This window comes from Pantherophis guttatus, chromosome 2, assembly GCF_059756535.1.
Source record: "Pantherophis guttatus breed Tessera chromosome 2, ASM5975653v1, whole genome shotgun sequence".
Classification (NCBI taxonomy): Eukaryota; Metazoa; Chordata; class Lepidosauria; order Squamata; family Colubridae; genus Pantherophis; species Pantherophis guttatus.
In genome coordinates this window covers 58538786-58551287 of record NC_142064.1, presented here as the reverse complement: position 1 = coordinate 58551287, position 12502 = coordinate 58538786, and the positions used below count along the sequence as shown (strand labels likewise).

Here is a 12502-nt window from a genome sequence, read left to right as displayed (position 1 = left end):
CCTTTGTTTCAAATTCCTTTAAGTAACTTTTAAAAAAAGAATTGAATTCCTAAGTTCATCTGATTTTATAATATCAGATTCCAATGCACTTTAAAAAGTAAATTTCAATTTATTTAAATGATTCATTAATAGTCACCAACTCACACTTATGTTAAAAAGCAAGAGAGATTTTCATTGTTTAACTACCAGTGCATAGCCAATTCAAGAGAAACTACAAACCAGTAAAACAGCTCCTGCTGCTACCATCGGCTTCAGATTATTATAATACATCTCAAGGCAATCCAAATTTTCTTAGGAAAAATACAGTTTAATAAGTAAAATGTAACAAAAATGTGAATTTCCATTTTTACTTTTTTCTCTTTCCCTCCCAACACATTAATATTAATCACTACTGATGGGTTGCTTGGTTAGATCATGTACTTAATGTACAGCCCAATATATTAATTTATACTTGGCTACAATATTGAGGGAGTACTCATGCTACAAAAATTTCTGTGAAATGTGTGGACCAGTTTTATCAGCATACCAAAGTGTACAAAATTTCAATCCCAATAAAATACTATTAATCATAATTATATAAGCATTTAAAATTCCAAAATATTGCAATTAGAAAAAAACACATCAAATTGTACGAAAACATAAATTACATTTCAAAATCTGTACATGATTCATCTCACAATAAGGCATTGATCAGAAAAAAAATACATTCTGTACAAAGTCACTTATTTTGGTTAAGAATCTACAATCACTATTTTTTAAAAAAATGAAGAATGTATGTGCATATGTCTAGTACCTAAAATAAAATAAATTGACAATTCTGATTGATCACTCTGATCTCTAGCACTGTCTTAAAAGAAAATTGAGTGAAAGCTGTGGTGACCAGGGAAATGTGGTGATCTATTCCTTACTAAATTTTACTTTGAACATTACTAAAGTTTACTTTGAATGTTACTAAAGTTGTAACATTTTATTTTTATTTATTTATTTAAAACATTTATATAGCGGCCCATCTTATAATCAACCCATGGAATCTCCTAACTTCCAACATAGCTTATGTCTGTCATTTCTTTGGGGACCAAAATATGCTTCCTGCTAAATCAGGTCAAACTTCCATTTAATTATAAAAAATAATTATGAAAGGATTGGTCACTGAGAAAAACTGTTTGCCATTCTGCTTTTACCTGTACATTACCCATTTCTGAATAATTCCTTTGAAAGTTTAATGCATCAGCAAGATAAACATGTTGTGTTTTTTTTTTTAAAGAAGCATTTTGGCCATCTCTTCGCATGCAGATCAATTCCATGTCAGCTACTTTGCTTGGTTATCAATTTAACCAGAATTCATTAAAAATACAATCAGAGTTCAAGATATACATGAGGTGCAATGCATTTCTACTATATGTTGCACAGCAACAGTATTTTATAAAAGCAGCCTCCCTGCAAGAGCTGTAATCAACCCTAGATTTTAAAATAACTATTCTACATCATGTTTGCAAATTTTTTCTGGAAAAATAATCCATCAAAACGGTGTATTCAATACTGCTGCCTTTATGTAGATCTTGGGTTAGCAGTTGTAGATAGGAGTCTGAAGTAAAACACTGGTTGTATAAATCAGAAGAACTACAGTCTTCAGCAAACTAAAAAGAAGTCCTGTATTGTCACTGTGCTAAGGCAACGTCCTTAGGGTTCTGACTGAAATTCGGTGTCATCCATCTGAAGAGTGTCATTATCACCCAATAATTCTGTTTCAGGCACAGAGCCCTCTTCATCCTCCTCTTCTTGGACCAGATTCTGAGCAATGTCTTCTGTCCCATTATGTACCTCTTCTACTCCTTCGGTCAGGAGAGCAGCCCGGTCAGCCATGGAAGCATTGGAGGGAGCAGTTGTTACATATCCTGTACTAGTGGAACCACTCCCACTATGATGGGAAGCTGGTTTTGGAATCATCTGAGGAGCTATCTGTTGAGGAGCCATCTGCATTGGGATTTGGACAGGATAAAAATTTGGCAAATATGCTCCATAACCTGGCATTGGTTGGTAACCATTGACAGGAATGTAAAGTTGAGGAGGTGGCACCATTGGTCTTATTTGTCCTTTCATTGGTATGAACTGTGGTTGAGAGAACGCTTGACTTTTTTGCTTTGGCCCAACATACCTGGTGTTGCTGACATTACTAACAGGACTTGTACTGAGGGAACTGGTTTGTGTAGTATTGCTTGCACCGGAGGTTTGTGCAGAACTGTTGTAATTCGACAGGTTTCCCCATGTTCTCAATCTGTTGTGGATATCTTTGAATCTTGGTCTTCTATTGGGAAATTCATTCCAACATTCTAACATCAGTGAGTACATCCATGCAGGACAGTCATCTGGACATGGCAAAACCTGCCTATTTCTAATCATCTCAATGACATCTTGATTGGAATAGCCACAGTAAGGCTGCAAGCCATAGCTGAAAATCTCCCACAGCACAACGCCGTAAGACCAGATATCTGAATCAACTGAAAATTTGCCATACATGATTGCTTCAGGGGACATCCATCGAATAGGAAGAGGATTATTTCCCATTAGTTTATAATAATCAGCAGAATAAACTTCCCTGAAAAGACCTAAGTCAGATATTTTCACACTGAGTTTATCGAACACAAGCACGTTTCTGGTGGCCAAATCTTTGTGGACCACATGGTGGCTTGAGAGGTATTCAATTCCTGATGCTATCTGAGTTACAATGTGAAAAAAATCAGCTGGCTCCAATGTTGATTTCACTGTCTTTTCATCATCGGTGCTACCAACATCAGAGTGGGGAGATCTCATCACAAGGAACTCATGAAGATCGCTATGAGCACAATAACTAAAAATCATGCTGATCGGCTGTTCTTTGGTCACTATTCCCAGTAAACAAACTATATTGGGATGCTGTAATCTTGATCTCATCATTGCCTCATGCTTAAATTCTTCTCGGAGAGTTATATCTGCTTTATCCTTGAGGGTTTTGATGGCAACGGTTTGTGTTTGCTCCCCTGGAGCCGTGCCAAATAGGTGACCCTTATAAACTTTTCCAAACTTCTCTTCACCCAGCTCCTCCATGAACCTCACAGTCGAAAGGCTGATTTCTTTTAGTTTATTCTGAAAGTAAAAAGAGTAACGGGATAAGATGGCCGACTATATCAGAAACCCTTAGCAGCAAATCAGCGATAAAAATCCTAGTTAAAATTAAAGGCTTTGGTCACATTTATATTAACCTGCTTAAATGCACAACATCTGTTTCAAGGGCTTTTACTACCTTGGCACCTGGTCTGAAGTCAAACAACTGAGAAATGAATACATGCTGGAAGAATATATTAGAAGGTTTGATATAGTGAAGAAAATCCAAATGAAAATGTCAAAGCAGAAGACTCTCGAGTAATGAATATCAAATGTTTTGTTTATGATGTAAAATAACCTGTGCGTACTGTATGCATACATTTGGGTAAGGTACCTGTTTGTGCTGATTAATGAGAGGCATTTCCATATCTTGGCTGGGAGAGGCCATCAGCTGACGACGCTGTGGAGTGGTGGCAGAGGCCTTCTGCTTGTTTCTGCACATGCAGACCAAGAAGAAAAGGCAGGCAATAACTAAAGGGATGGCTATGCTTGGAACCAGAATGTAGAGGATTCCCATTTTGCTGCTGTCACGTGGGCCTGTTAGATTAAAAAGGATTGTGCGTTTTCAGACTCAGTTCAAAAGCAATGCAAATAATTTTATATTCCAAGGCTAGAGACAATGTATATAGCTCACTGCAATATGTACATGTAGTCCTCGACTTACAATCATTCGTTTAGTAACCTCCGGAAGTTACAATGGCACTGAAAAAATAACTTATGACACTTTTTCACACTTACAACCATTGCAGCATCCCCATGGTCACGTGATCAAAATTTGGATGCTTGGCAACTGGCATGTGTTTATGTCCGTTGGGGTGTCCCAGGGTCATGTGGTCACCATCTGCAATCTTCTGATAAGCCAAGTCACTGGGGAAGCCAGATTCACTTAACAACCCTGTTACTGACTTAAACAACTGCAGTGATTCACTTAACAACTGTGTCAAGCAAGGGTGTAAAATGGGGCAAAATTCACTTAATAAATGTCTTGCTGAGCAACCGAAATTTGAGGCTCAATTGTGGTCGTTAATTGAGAATTGTCTGTAATACGAATTTATACATATCTATATAATGTAATCAACAGTGTGATTACACAATGGATTACAAGAGTAATACAAGAATCCAAGAGCCTATAAAATGCAGGGGATTGAGCGATTAGTATGAATTTTAGTATGAATTTTAACACTATCTATATGGATTGTGTTACCATTAATACATCATTAAGTCACAGACCTTTCTCGGGGTCAAGTGGTTTATAGTAAGATTATGATGCACACATAATTTTTTTGCTCACAGATTGCACAGTGGAAAAGCATCCAAAACTGATCCCCTGTGAAAGTATTAGATCAAATCAAATCAAACCTTCATTGCAGTCATAAATCAGCAGAAGGAGAGAATGTCCATAAGAAGTATGGAGTACAATCATTAAAAAGCAAAAGCAATACAATAAGAGTAAAAACAGTAAGCTAAAAAGTAGAAAAGGCTAGAAAAGAAAAGGCTTTTATCTCTCTCTCTCACACACACAAAATCTAAGATCTAGTTTTTAGCTTAGACTTGTGGGTCAACCTGTTGAAGTAAATAGAATGTTGGAAAGACAACAGGAATCGGAAGTGAAGTTTGCTTATGAGCCAAACTGTCTTTCCCAATGACAGTATATGACTCGGTAAGAGTAGGATGGAGTTGTACCCCCTCTCCTAATCTTTCCTCCATGTAAAATGAAGGAGCACTTGTTCTCTTCTTCTGCTGTCCAATTAGACCTGATTCCACTCCCTCTATTCATTTCTGCACTGAAAAGAAAATAACTGCTTCCTTTCACTATCCTCCTATAAAACAGAAGGCATACTGTGCTTGGAGAAAACAGGAACAAACTCTGATCTGTTCTCCATCATCTTGTTGTGCAGAATGAAAACAGGTTCATGTTAAAACCAAACCTTAAGAAAACATTTTATTGGTTAAAACAGTTTGACAGTGAAGCTCAATTACCTTAAGAAGTGGAGAGATTCCCTTCAGTGAATGGCTTGGACTTCCTGCACTGAGTAGGGATTTGGATTTGATGATCTAAATGGCCTGATTTTACATTTTATTTTCCCTGCACAGAGTGTCTTTTCCCAAGCATGGGAGCAGGGAATAATTGCTCTTTGTCTTGTACTGCACAATACCAAATTGTGGAAGAGAAGGCAGAAAGTGAAGAAGAAAGGACAGAGAGAAGAATGGGTGGAGGCAAAAAGTAAATGGAAAGCAGGTGAAGATTTTGGGGAGATATCTGGTTATACTCTCCTAAAGTTAAGAGGATTTTGGGCTAGAGCAAACCCAGCACTCAAATAAATGTTCATTTACAGTGGTACAACCTTATTTGACCCACATCAACTTCAATATTTATATTTTGTTCTTTTAGGAAAGAGCAAAGATGCCACAAAGAGGATGTAAAAAGGAAAATGTAATTAAAGCAAAGTTCAAAACAATAAATTGATTTTAGTCATAACGAATGTTAATGAGCCATTGTTCAAAGCCTTGACCTCATTCCCATTTTTATTATTATTATTCCCAAAGATCTGATAGTCTAATTCAGCATCAAAATAAATCAATGGCAGCTGATGGGACTTTCCTATTATTTCACGTATCTGTGAAATAAAATATGAAGCACATCACACAAAGAATCTTTAATTAAAGTCACAGTATAAAGAATTGGTCCTGACCGCATTTGGAAATAACATTAAATCATAATTTAATCTCTCCGTAGTCCTACCCACAGGCACCCATTTGGGGCCCAGTGAAAAACTTAAAAACAGCAAACATTCAGTGTAAGAGGCTATTTCAATATAAATGTCTGTAACATCATATTCCACCATTTCCATCTATTTTCAGTTTAGGGCCAGCAACTCATTTTAATAAAACTAGCAGAAATTAAAAAACATAAAATATTATAATTGCCTGCATAATATATATAGTGCTCTTATGCTGAAGGGCAACAGTCAAAGCATACTCATCCAAACAGTACATAAGTAAAAAATGCAAAGAAGTGGCTGTGTCCTAAGTCCTATATTTCTGAGATAACAATTGTATATTGAACTTAATCATATTTCCTCTCACACATCTTAAAGGCATAATAGACATGTTTTGTTCCCACATATATATTTTTTTACTTTAACATTTGTCTATGAATAAGAATGCAATACTTGAATTAAACAGCTGGACAGCTGTATCTACTGGACAGAAATGCATACACACACACACACACACACACACACACACACACACATATTGCCAAGTACTTAGGTGTCTTAGCATCAGTGTCAATGAATACATACATTATGCATTGATAAGAAAAGAATTGATTTCATTTATAAAAACATCAATAAAAAGCATTTTTTGCGCTTCACACAAAGCAAGAATAATTCATGCTTGAATAATTTTATTCTAGAAATGGTAAAAAAAAATAGTAATACATACTACATGCAGGTACTTCACACAGTTCCATGCGTACGTTTTTGTTCTGAGTAAAACACCAAGGTCCTTCCATCTGGCTTCCAGGATTGCGGCAATAAGCATGCCCACCTCCAAGCTCGGGAAACTCTGTACTTGTGAAGTCATGGGGATGAGGATGCTGGGACTCCCAATACTGACAATTGTGGCCTGACTTTGTGACACTGACAGTTCCTCTATAATCAGCACCAGAGCCATTGTAACACTGGTGATCTGCAAAAAAAAAAAAAAAAGTAGATTTAACAAGAGACATATGAAACAATAAGAAATGTTCCCATTCTCTCTCTCTGCATCGTAAATGTGCTTCTTTGCTATGTACAATGTGTAACTCTACAATAAAACCTCTGCTCTACAGTATTCCTTTCTTTGGTTTGGGATAAGGTCAGCTGCTTTTTCTAAAAGTAGAAAATAAAGAAAATAATCAAGCCTGTAGAAAGAAGCTAGAGTAACCTAGCCAGGAAGTATGAGTTTCCGATAAGCTTTATGCCTAAGGAAGAGTCCAGAAATTAACTAGAACGCCCATGTCAACATTGCTTTGTCTCAACTGCTTGACTTGCTCAAAGTATTCTAGAGGATTCACCACCTTGAAGCTCCTCCCTCCTGCCCCATTTAGTTTTTTTCTTCTCTTCTGCTTTTTTCCTCTTAGATCTTTATCTTGCTAATGTATTAACTACCGAGCACCATTTTTATTTGTATATTGCAGTGATGGCTAACCTTTTCCAGACCGAGTGCCCAAAGTGTGTGGCCGAACCCCCAAAATGTAAGTGTATGACCCCGGTGCATGTGCACACAGCCCCCTGCATGCCCGCCTCCCGCATGCGTGCACGGCCCCTGCACGCACCCCAACCATGTGCACGTGGCCCCTGCAGCACCCCCCGCATGTGCGCGCAGCCCCATGCATGCACTCCACTCTCCACACATGCACTGCAGAGACCCGATGACCAGCTGGCTAGCGGGAGGTGCGCACACATGCGCAGCGGAGTTAAACTGGGGTGACAGCTTGTGTGTCCACAGAGACGGTGCTGCATGCCACCTGTGGCACGTGTGCCATAGGTTTGCCATCACGGGTATATTGTATCTAGTCTGGTTACAAAAGATTATCTCCTTTCTTCACCAAATTTATTTCACTGTTTAACAACATTGCAAGCTTATACCCTCACCGCACTGGGTTTGGAGGGTTTGAAGCAGGCACAACTTAAAGCAGTTAGCTTGAAGAAGGGCATTCCTTGCTTTCAGGGAGGTCTGGTCAGGTGCTTTAGGCAGCCTCTGCATGTTTCTGGCAATATTCCTTTACACTGTATAGATGAGAAGCTGGAGGAAAGATTTCACTCTTTCTCATCATTCTATCCTCCCTCCAAGCTAATTCTAAGCAGTCAAAAGGCAAAACATTGAAATGTGTTGTTTTGGAAATCAAGCAAATACATACATTCAGAAATGGCACTCTGATGAAAAATCCATACTAATTTTGCATTAAACCAGGGAGGGGGGGAACTATGGCCCTTTTATGACTTGTGGACTTCAACTCCCAGAATTCCTGTGCCAACATGGCTGGCTCAGGAATTCTGGAAGTTGAAGTCCACAAGTCATCATTCCCCATTTCTGCATTAAACAAATAGAAGACAAAAGCAGAAAGGAAACGTGATAATAACTTACATCTATTGAGCCGTTCTACAGGAATTCCAATTTTTATACAGTTGGCAGCCTCCAAAGAATCGGGCAGTGGCAAGTCTTCACATTTAGGTGGCTGGAGTTGCATCAGAATGAGAGGATTGGATCTAGCAATGTTGTACTCCTGCCGACAGAGATCGTTCTCTAGAACTTCACACTCATCACGACACAGCTCTCTAGGCTTAGGTGTCCGGGAACGCTCATCACACAGTGGAAACACAAAGTGACAAAAAGATGGGATGGCAAACTGGGAACACTGATCAGATAAATGAGTGGATGTGCCAATCATAGTAAATGCAGCTGAAAAAACAGACAGAGAAGCCAATAATCAAGATCCAGTTTCTATAATAAAGGAACATCAATACTGCTTTTTATGTATTTGAAATGACTTCAAGCCAAACTACTAAGGGCATTAATAAAAAAATCTATCTGCAACGGAGATCAGATACACTGTCAAAGTCTTTATGTAAAGGTAAAGGTAAAGGTAAAGGTTCCCCTCGCACATATGTGCTAGTCGTTCCTGATTCTCATCTCTATTTCAAAGCTGAAGAGCCAGCACTGTCAGAAGATGTCTCCGTGGTCATGTGGCCAGCATGACTAAATGCCAAAGACACATGAAATGCTGTTACCTTCCCACCAAAGGTGGTCCCTATTTTTCTACTTGCATTTTTTACGTACTTTCAAACTGCTATGTTGGCAGAAGCTGGGACAAGTAATGGGAGCTTACCCCATTACGCGGCATTACGGATTCGAACCGCTGAACTGCTGACCTTTCCATTGACAAGCTCAGCGTCTTACCGACTGAGCCATCGCATCATACATAGTTTGACACATAAGGTTAACAAGATTCTGCAGTAGGAAAATGGTATATGGTACTAACTGTGAAGATCAATTTTCTAGCATCCAGTCAACCCAGTCAGTATCGAGATGAGGAAATATTTCAGGGATTCATACATAACTAGAACAAACTTTATCTAGTTTTCAAATATTTTTAATTTGTTAAGTCTTTTGTTTTGTGGCATCATTCTAGAACTGAGGAAGTGATTAATCCCTTTCAGAATTCTAAGCCTTGCTTTCACAGCAAAGGGGAGGAGGCAATTTACTATCAGATTAGATGTCTGTTACATAAATTTGACTTCCCAGGAAATCTACCAAATTGATTTTTTTTCATTCCAAAAACTTGTCAATTTACCAGGGCCTATTGATAGCTCACAAATAATCCACTGTAAGATTCTGTTATACAGCTTTTCACTGATTTGAATTACAAAGGAAGAGGTTTATAATATTCTACTAATTGGAAATAAAGAGGCTCAAACCTGCCTGAAAATCCCACGTGTGTGTACTTGTCTAATCCAAAATGTATTGGAATGAACTGTGCTCATTGAGTCATAAGAAAAAAGCACAATGTGTTTGTTAAAAGCATGCATTTCTGTAGTCTCACTTGACATGTTTTGTAGCCGAGTTTTTGCAAGTTCTAGGACTAAGCCATAGTTAACTCTAGCTAAAATTAAATTGTTTATTTTCATTACTACACTGGATTAGTATTAAAGATGCATTTTCTACTCTAAAACAGAAGCCAGTAAATCCTCAAGCTCTGGGTGGACACCACATTTTGCTAAAAAGGGATGGGTATTATTAAGCTCAATTATACTATTAACATTAATTCATATTTTAAAGCCAGAGCCTTGAATATTGACATACTTTGCCTCCTCTTTTGCTTCAGCAACAACTGCATACCAAATATTGGTATTTATTATTTGAGGGTTTTTTTTTTTTTTTGAATACATACAGTGGTGCTTAAACATTTGTGAACCCTTTTGAATTTTCAATATTTCTACATAAATACCACTTCTCCATAAAAAGTCCGAAAACTTTTGGGCAGGTTTCAAACAAACTAATAGTTGAATTTAAAAGCTCCTGAATCTACTATTTAGGTAAAATAAAGGCATTTTTTTTAAAAATTTGATTTATATGCCGCCCTTCTCCGGAGACTTAGGGCAGCTTACAATGCGTTAAGCAATAGCCTTCATACTTTTGTATATTTATACAAAGTCAGCTTATTGCCCCCACAAACTGGGTCCTCATTTAACCTACCTTAGAAAGGATGGAAGGCTGAGTCAACCTTGAGCCTGGTAAGATTCGAACCTGCAGTAATTGCAGGCAGCTGTGTTAATAACAGGGTGCTTTAGACCACTGTACTACCAAGGCTCTTGTTGTTAGTGCTTAGGTTGCGTTATTTAGCATTCTCTGTTATGGATTTTTTAATTGCAAGAGTTATGACTGTACTGAATTTTTAAAAATGAGCATATACAAAAGAATTAGGTGGTTGCTGATGACTTCTGTAATCTGAACTAAAGAGTATAATGAACTCACTTTAATCAATGACGACACATTATTGAGCAAAACAGACTTTAAAAATGCATATAAGGAAAAAGCCAACACAGGTGAAAATAACTTCTGTCTCTCTCTCTCACACACACACACATAAACACCACAGAATAAAAATGTTCTGTCAGACAATCTGATTCCTGAGAAACTGTATATCAACTTTGATTTTTTTTTTTTTCAGAGAAAGGAAATTGATAAACAATTTTGTGACCGTAAGTGCTGGGACTTACTGCCTTCATTCAGTCTCAATGATTGTTGGTCATATGAAGGAATCAATACGTAATTCATATGCAGAGCTAGTAGCAATTTCATCCTTCAGTCATGATGCTGCTACTGGCACTTTCCATAGACTGTTTGGTTCAAGCCTATGTAACTTCATGAAAGAATGTGAATTAGGATTTGGATATTTTCTCTAAATCCTAAATTGAGTTAAACCAGAAAGATGTATATTTATTCAGGATCTCTGAAAGTTATCCTGAAACTACTTAACTACTCTGAGCAGGGTGGGTTTGACAGTGGAACATAGAAATCCAGGGGGAAAAAAATCTGAACGAGGACCAGTTCCATGGCTTAATCTCCTAAACACTGACTTTATATACCCTGCAGATCCTCCTGATGACGTCGGAGCCCTCAGAAGGTGAGCTGACTCCCAGGGCCCGATTTTCCTATAGGCTAACTAGGCTTCAGCCTAGGGCCTCAAGATCCAGAGGGGCCTACACAGTGTGGGATTCTGGGCGTTCTAGGTGGCTCCGCGGAACCCTTTGTTAAATTGCTGGCTCCCCCGCCCCTCCGCACCACTATTTATTGCCAATAAATAGTGGTGGGCGAGGGGCGGGGGAGCCAGCAATTTAACAAAGGGTTCGGTATTTTTTTTGTAATGTTATTGGCCCCCGGAGCTTCAGCATAGGCTAATTGGCCTCCCGGCTCTCAGCTGATTTGTCTCCGCTGTTTTGCTTCCTTCCAAAGAGTGCTGATTTTTTTTCCCCTAGCTATACTGAGAAACGAAAGTGAAACTGCTTTGCTATTGCTGCAAGGTTGGAAAATTAGGCAGGCAGAATTCTTTTCTTTTTCCTCACCAAAAAAGGTACGTGCAGACAATGGGAAATTTAGGGAAAAAGAGAAGAGTTCAGGATTTTAAAACACAAAAGAAAAAAAAGCTGTATTTAACTAGGGAATTGTAATAATTGAGATACTATTAATTGTATATTTCTGAAAGCAGAAATGGTTAAGTTGTGGTTTGGAGGAATATATGGGGGAAATTATTTGGTTTATTATTATTGGTAAATATAATTAATGGATTTGTAAGAAATTGGATTGCATGGAAATAATTGGAATATTCATGTTCATATTGATTAATATACAAAAAAGGTAGTTATATAACTAATTGATTTATATTAAAATGTTGAATTTATATTAAACAACTAATATTACATAATTAACCAATGTGAGGATGGATATAAAAATAGATGACAATGGGAAGGGGTATAATATAGAATAGAAGGGAAAAATTGAATTTGATTAAGATTAGAGATGAGGATGAGGGTAATATTGGTTTTTTTACAAAAATAGATGAGGAATAAATATGGCAAAAAGGAAATATAGAAATTGTAAATTTAATTGAAATGACTAAACACTGTTTAAATTTGTGAACCGGCCAAATACTCTGTTCAAAGAAAATACATTGTATGTTTGTATGTGTGTTTCTAATTATTGTTATTTATTCATATTTGTTCTCTTTTATTCTTTAAAGTTTAACAATTCATTCTTTATCTTAATATCTTTATATTTGTTTGGGGTTGGCTTTCTTCCCTTTCATCTTTTTTAT

At 37.5% G+C, this 12502-nt stretch overlaps 1 protein-coding gene across 1 annotated transcript in view; it reads right to left on the bottom strand.

Moving 5' to 3' along the window:
- Positions 1-286: 286 nt before the first annotated feature.
- The window catches only part of ROR2 (ROR family WNT receptor 2), a 121418-nt gene continuing 109202 nt past the window's right edge, over positions 287-12502 (bottom strand). The window contains exons 6-9 of the mRNA XM_034410017.3: positions 8275-8589; positions 6589-6834; positions 3476-3678; positions 287-3123 (exon numbers count right to left, since the gene is read on the bottom strand). Coding sequence (XP_034265908.2) covers positions 1681-3123; positions 3476-3678; positions 6589-6834; positions 8275-8589 — 2207 coding nt within the window. The 3' untranslated portion in view covers positions 287-1680. The remainder of the gene's footprint in view (positions 3124-3475; positions 3679-6588; positions 6835-8274; positions 8590-12502) is intronic.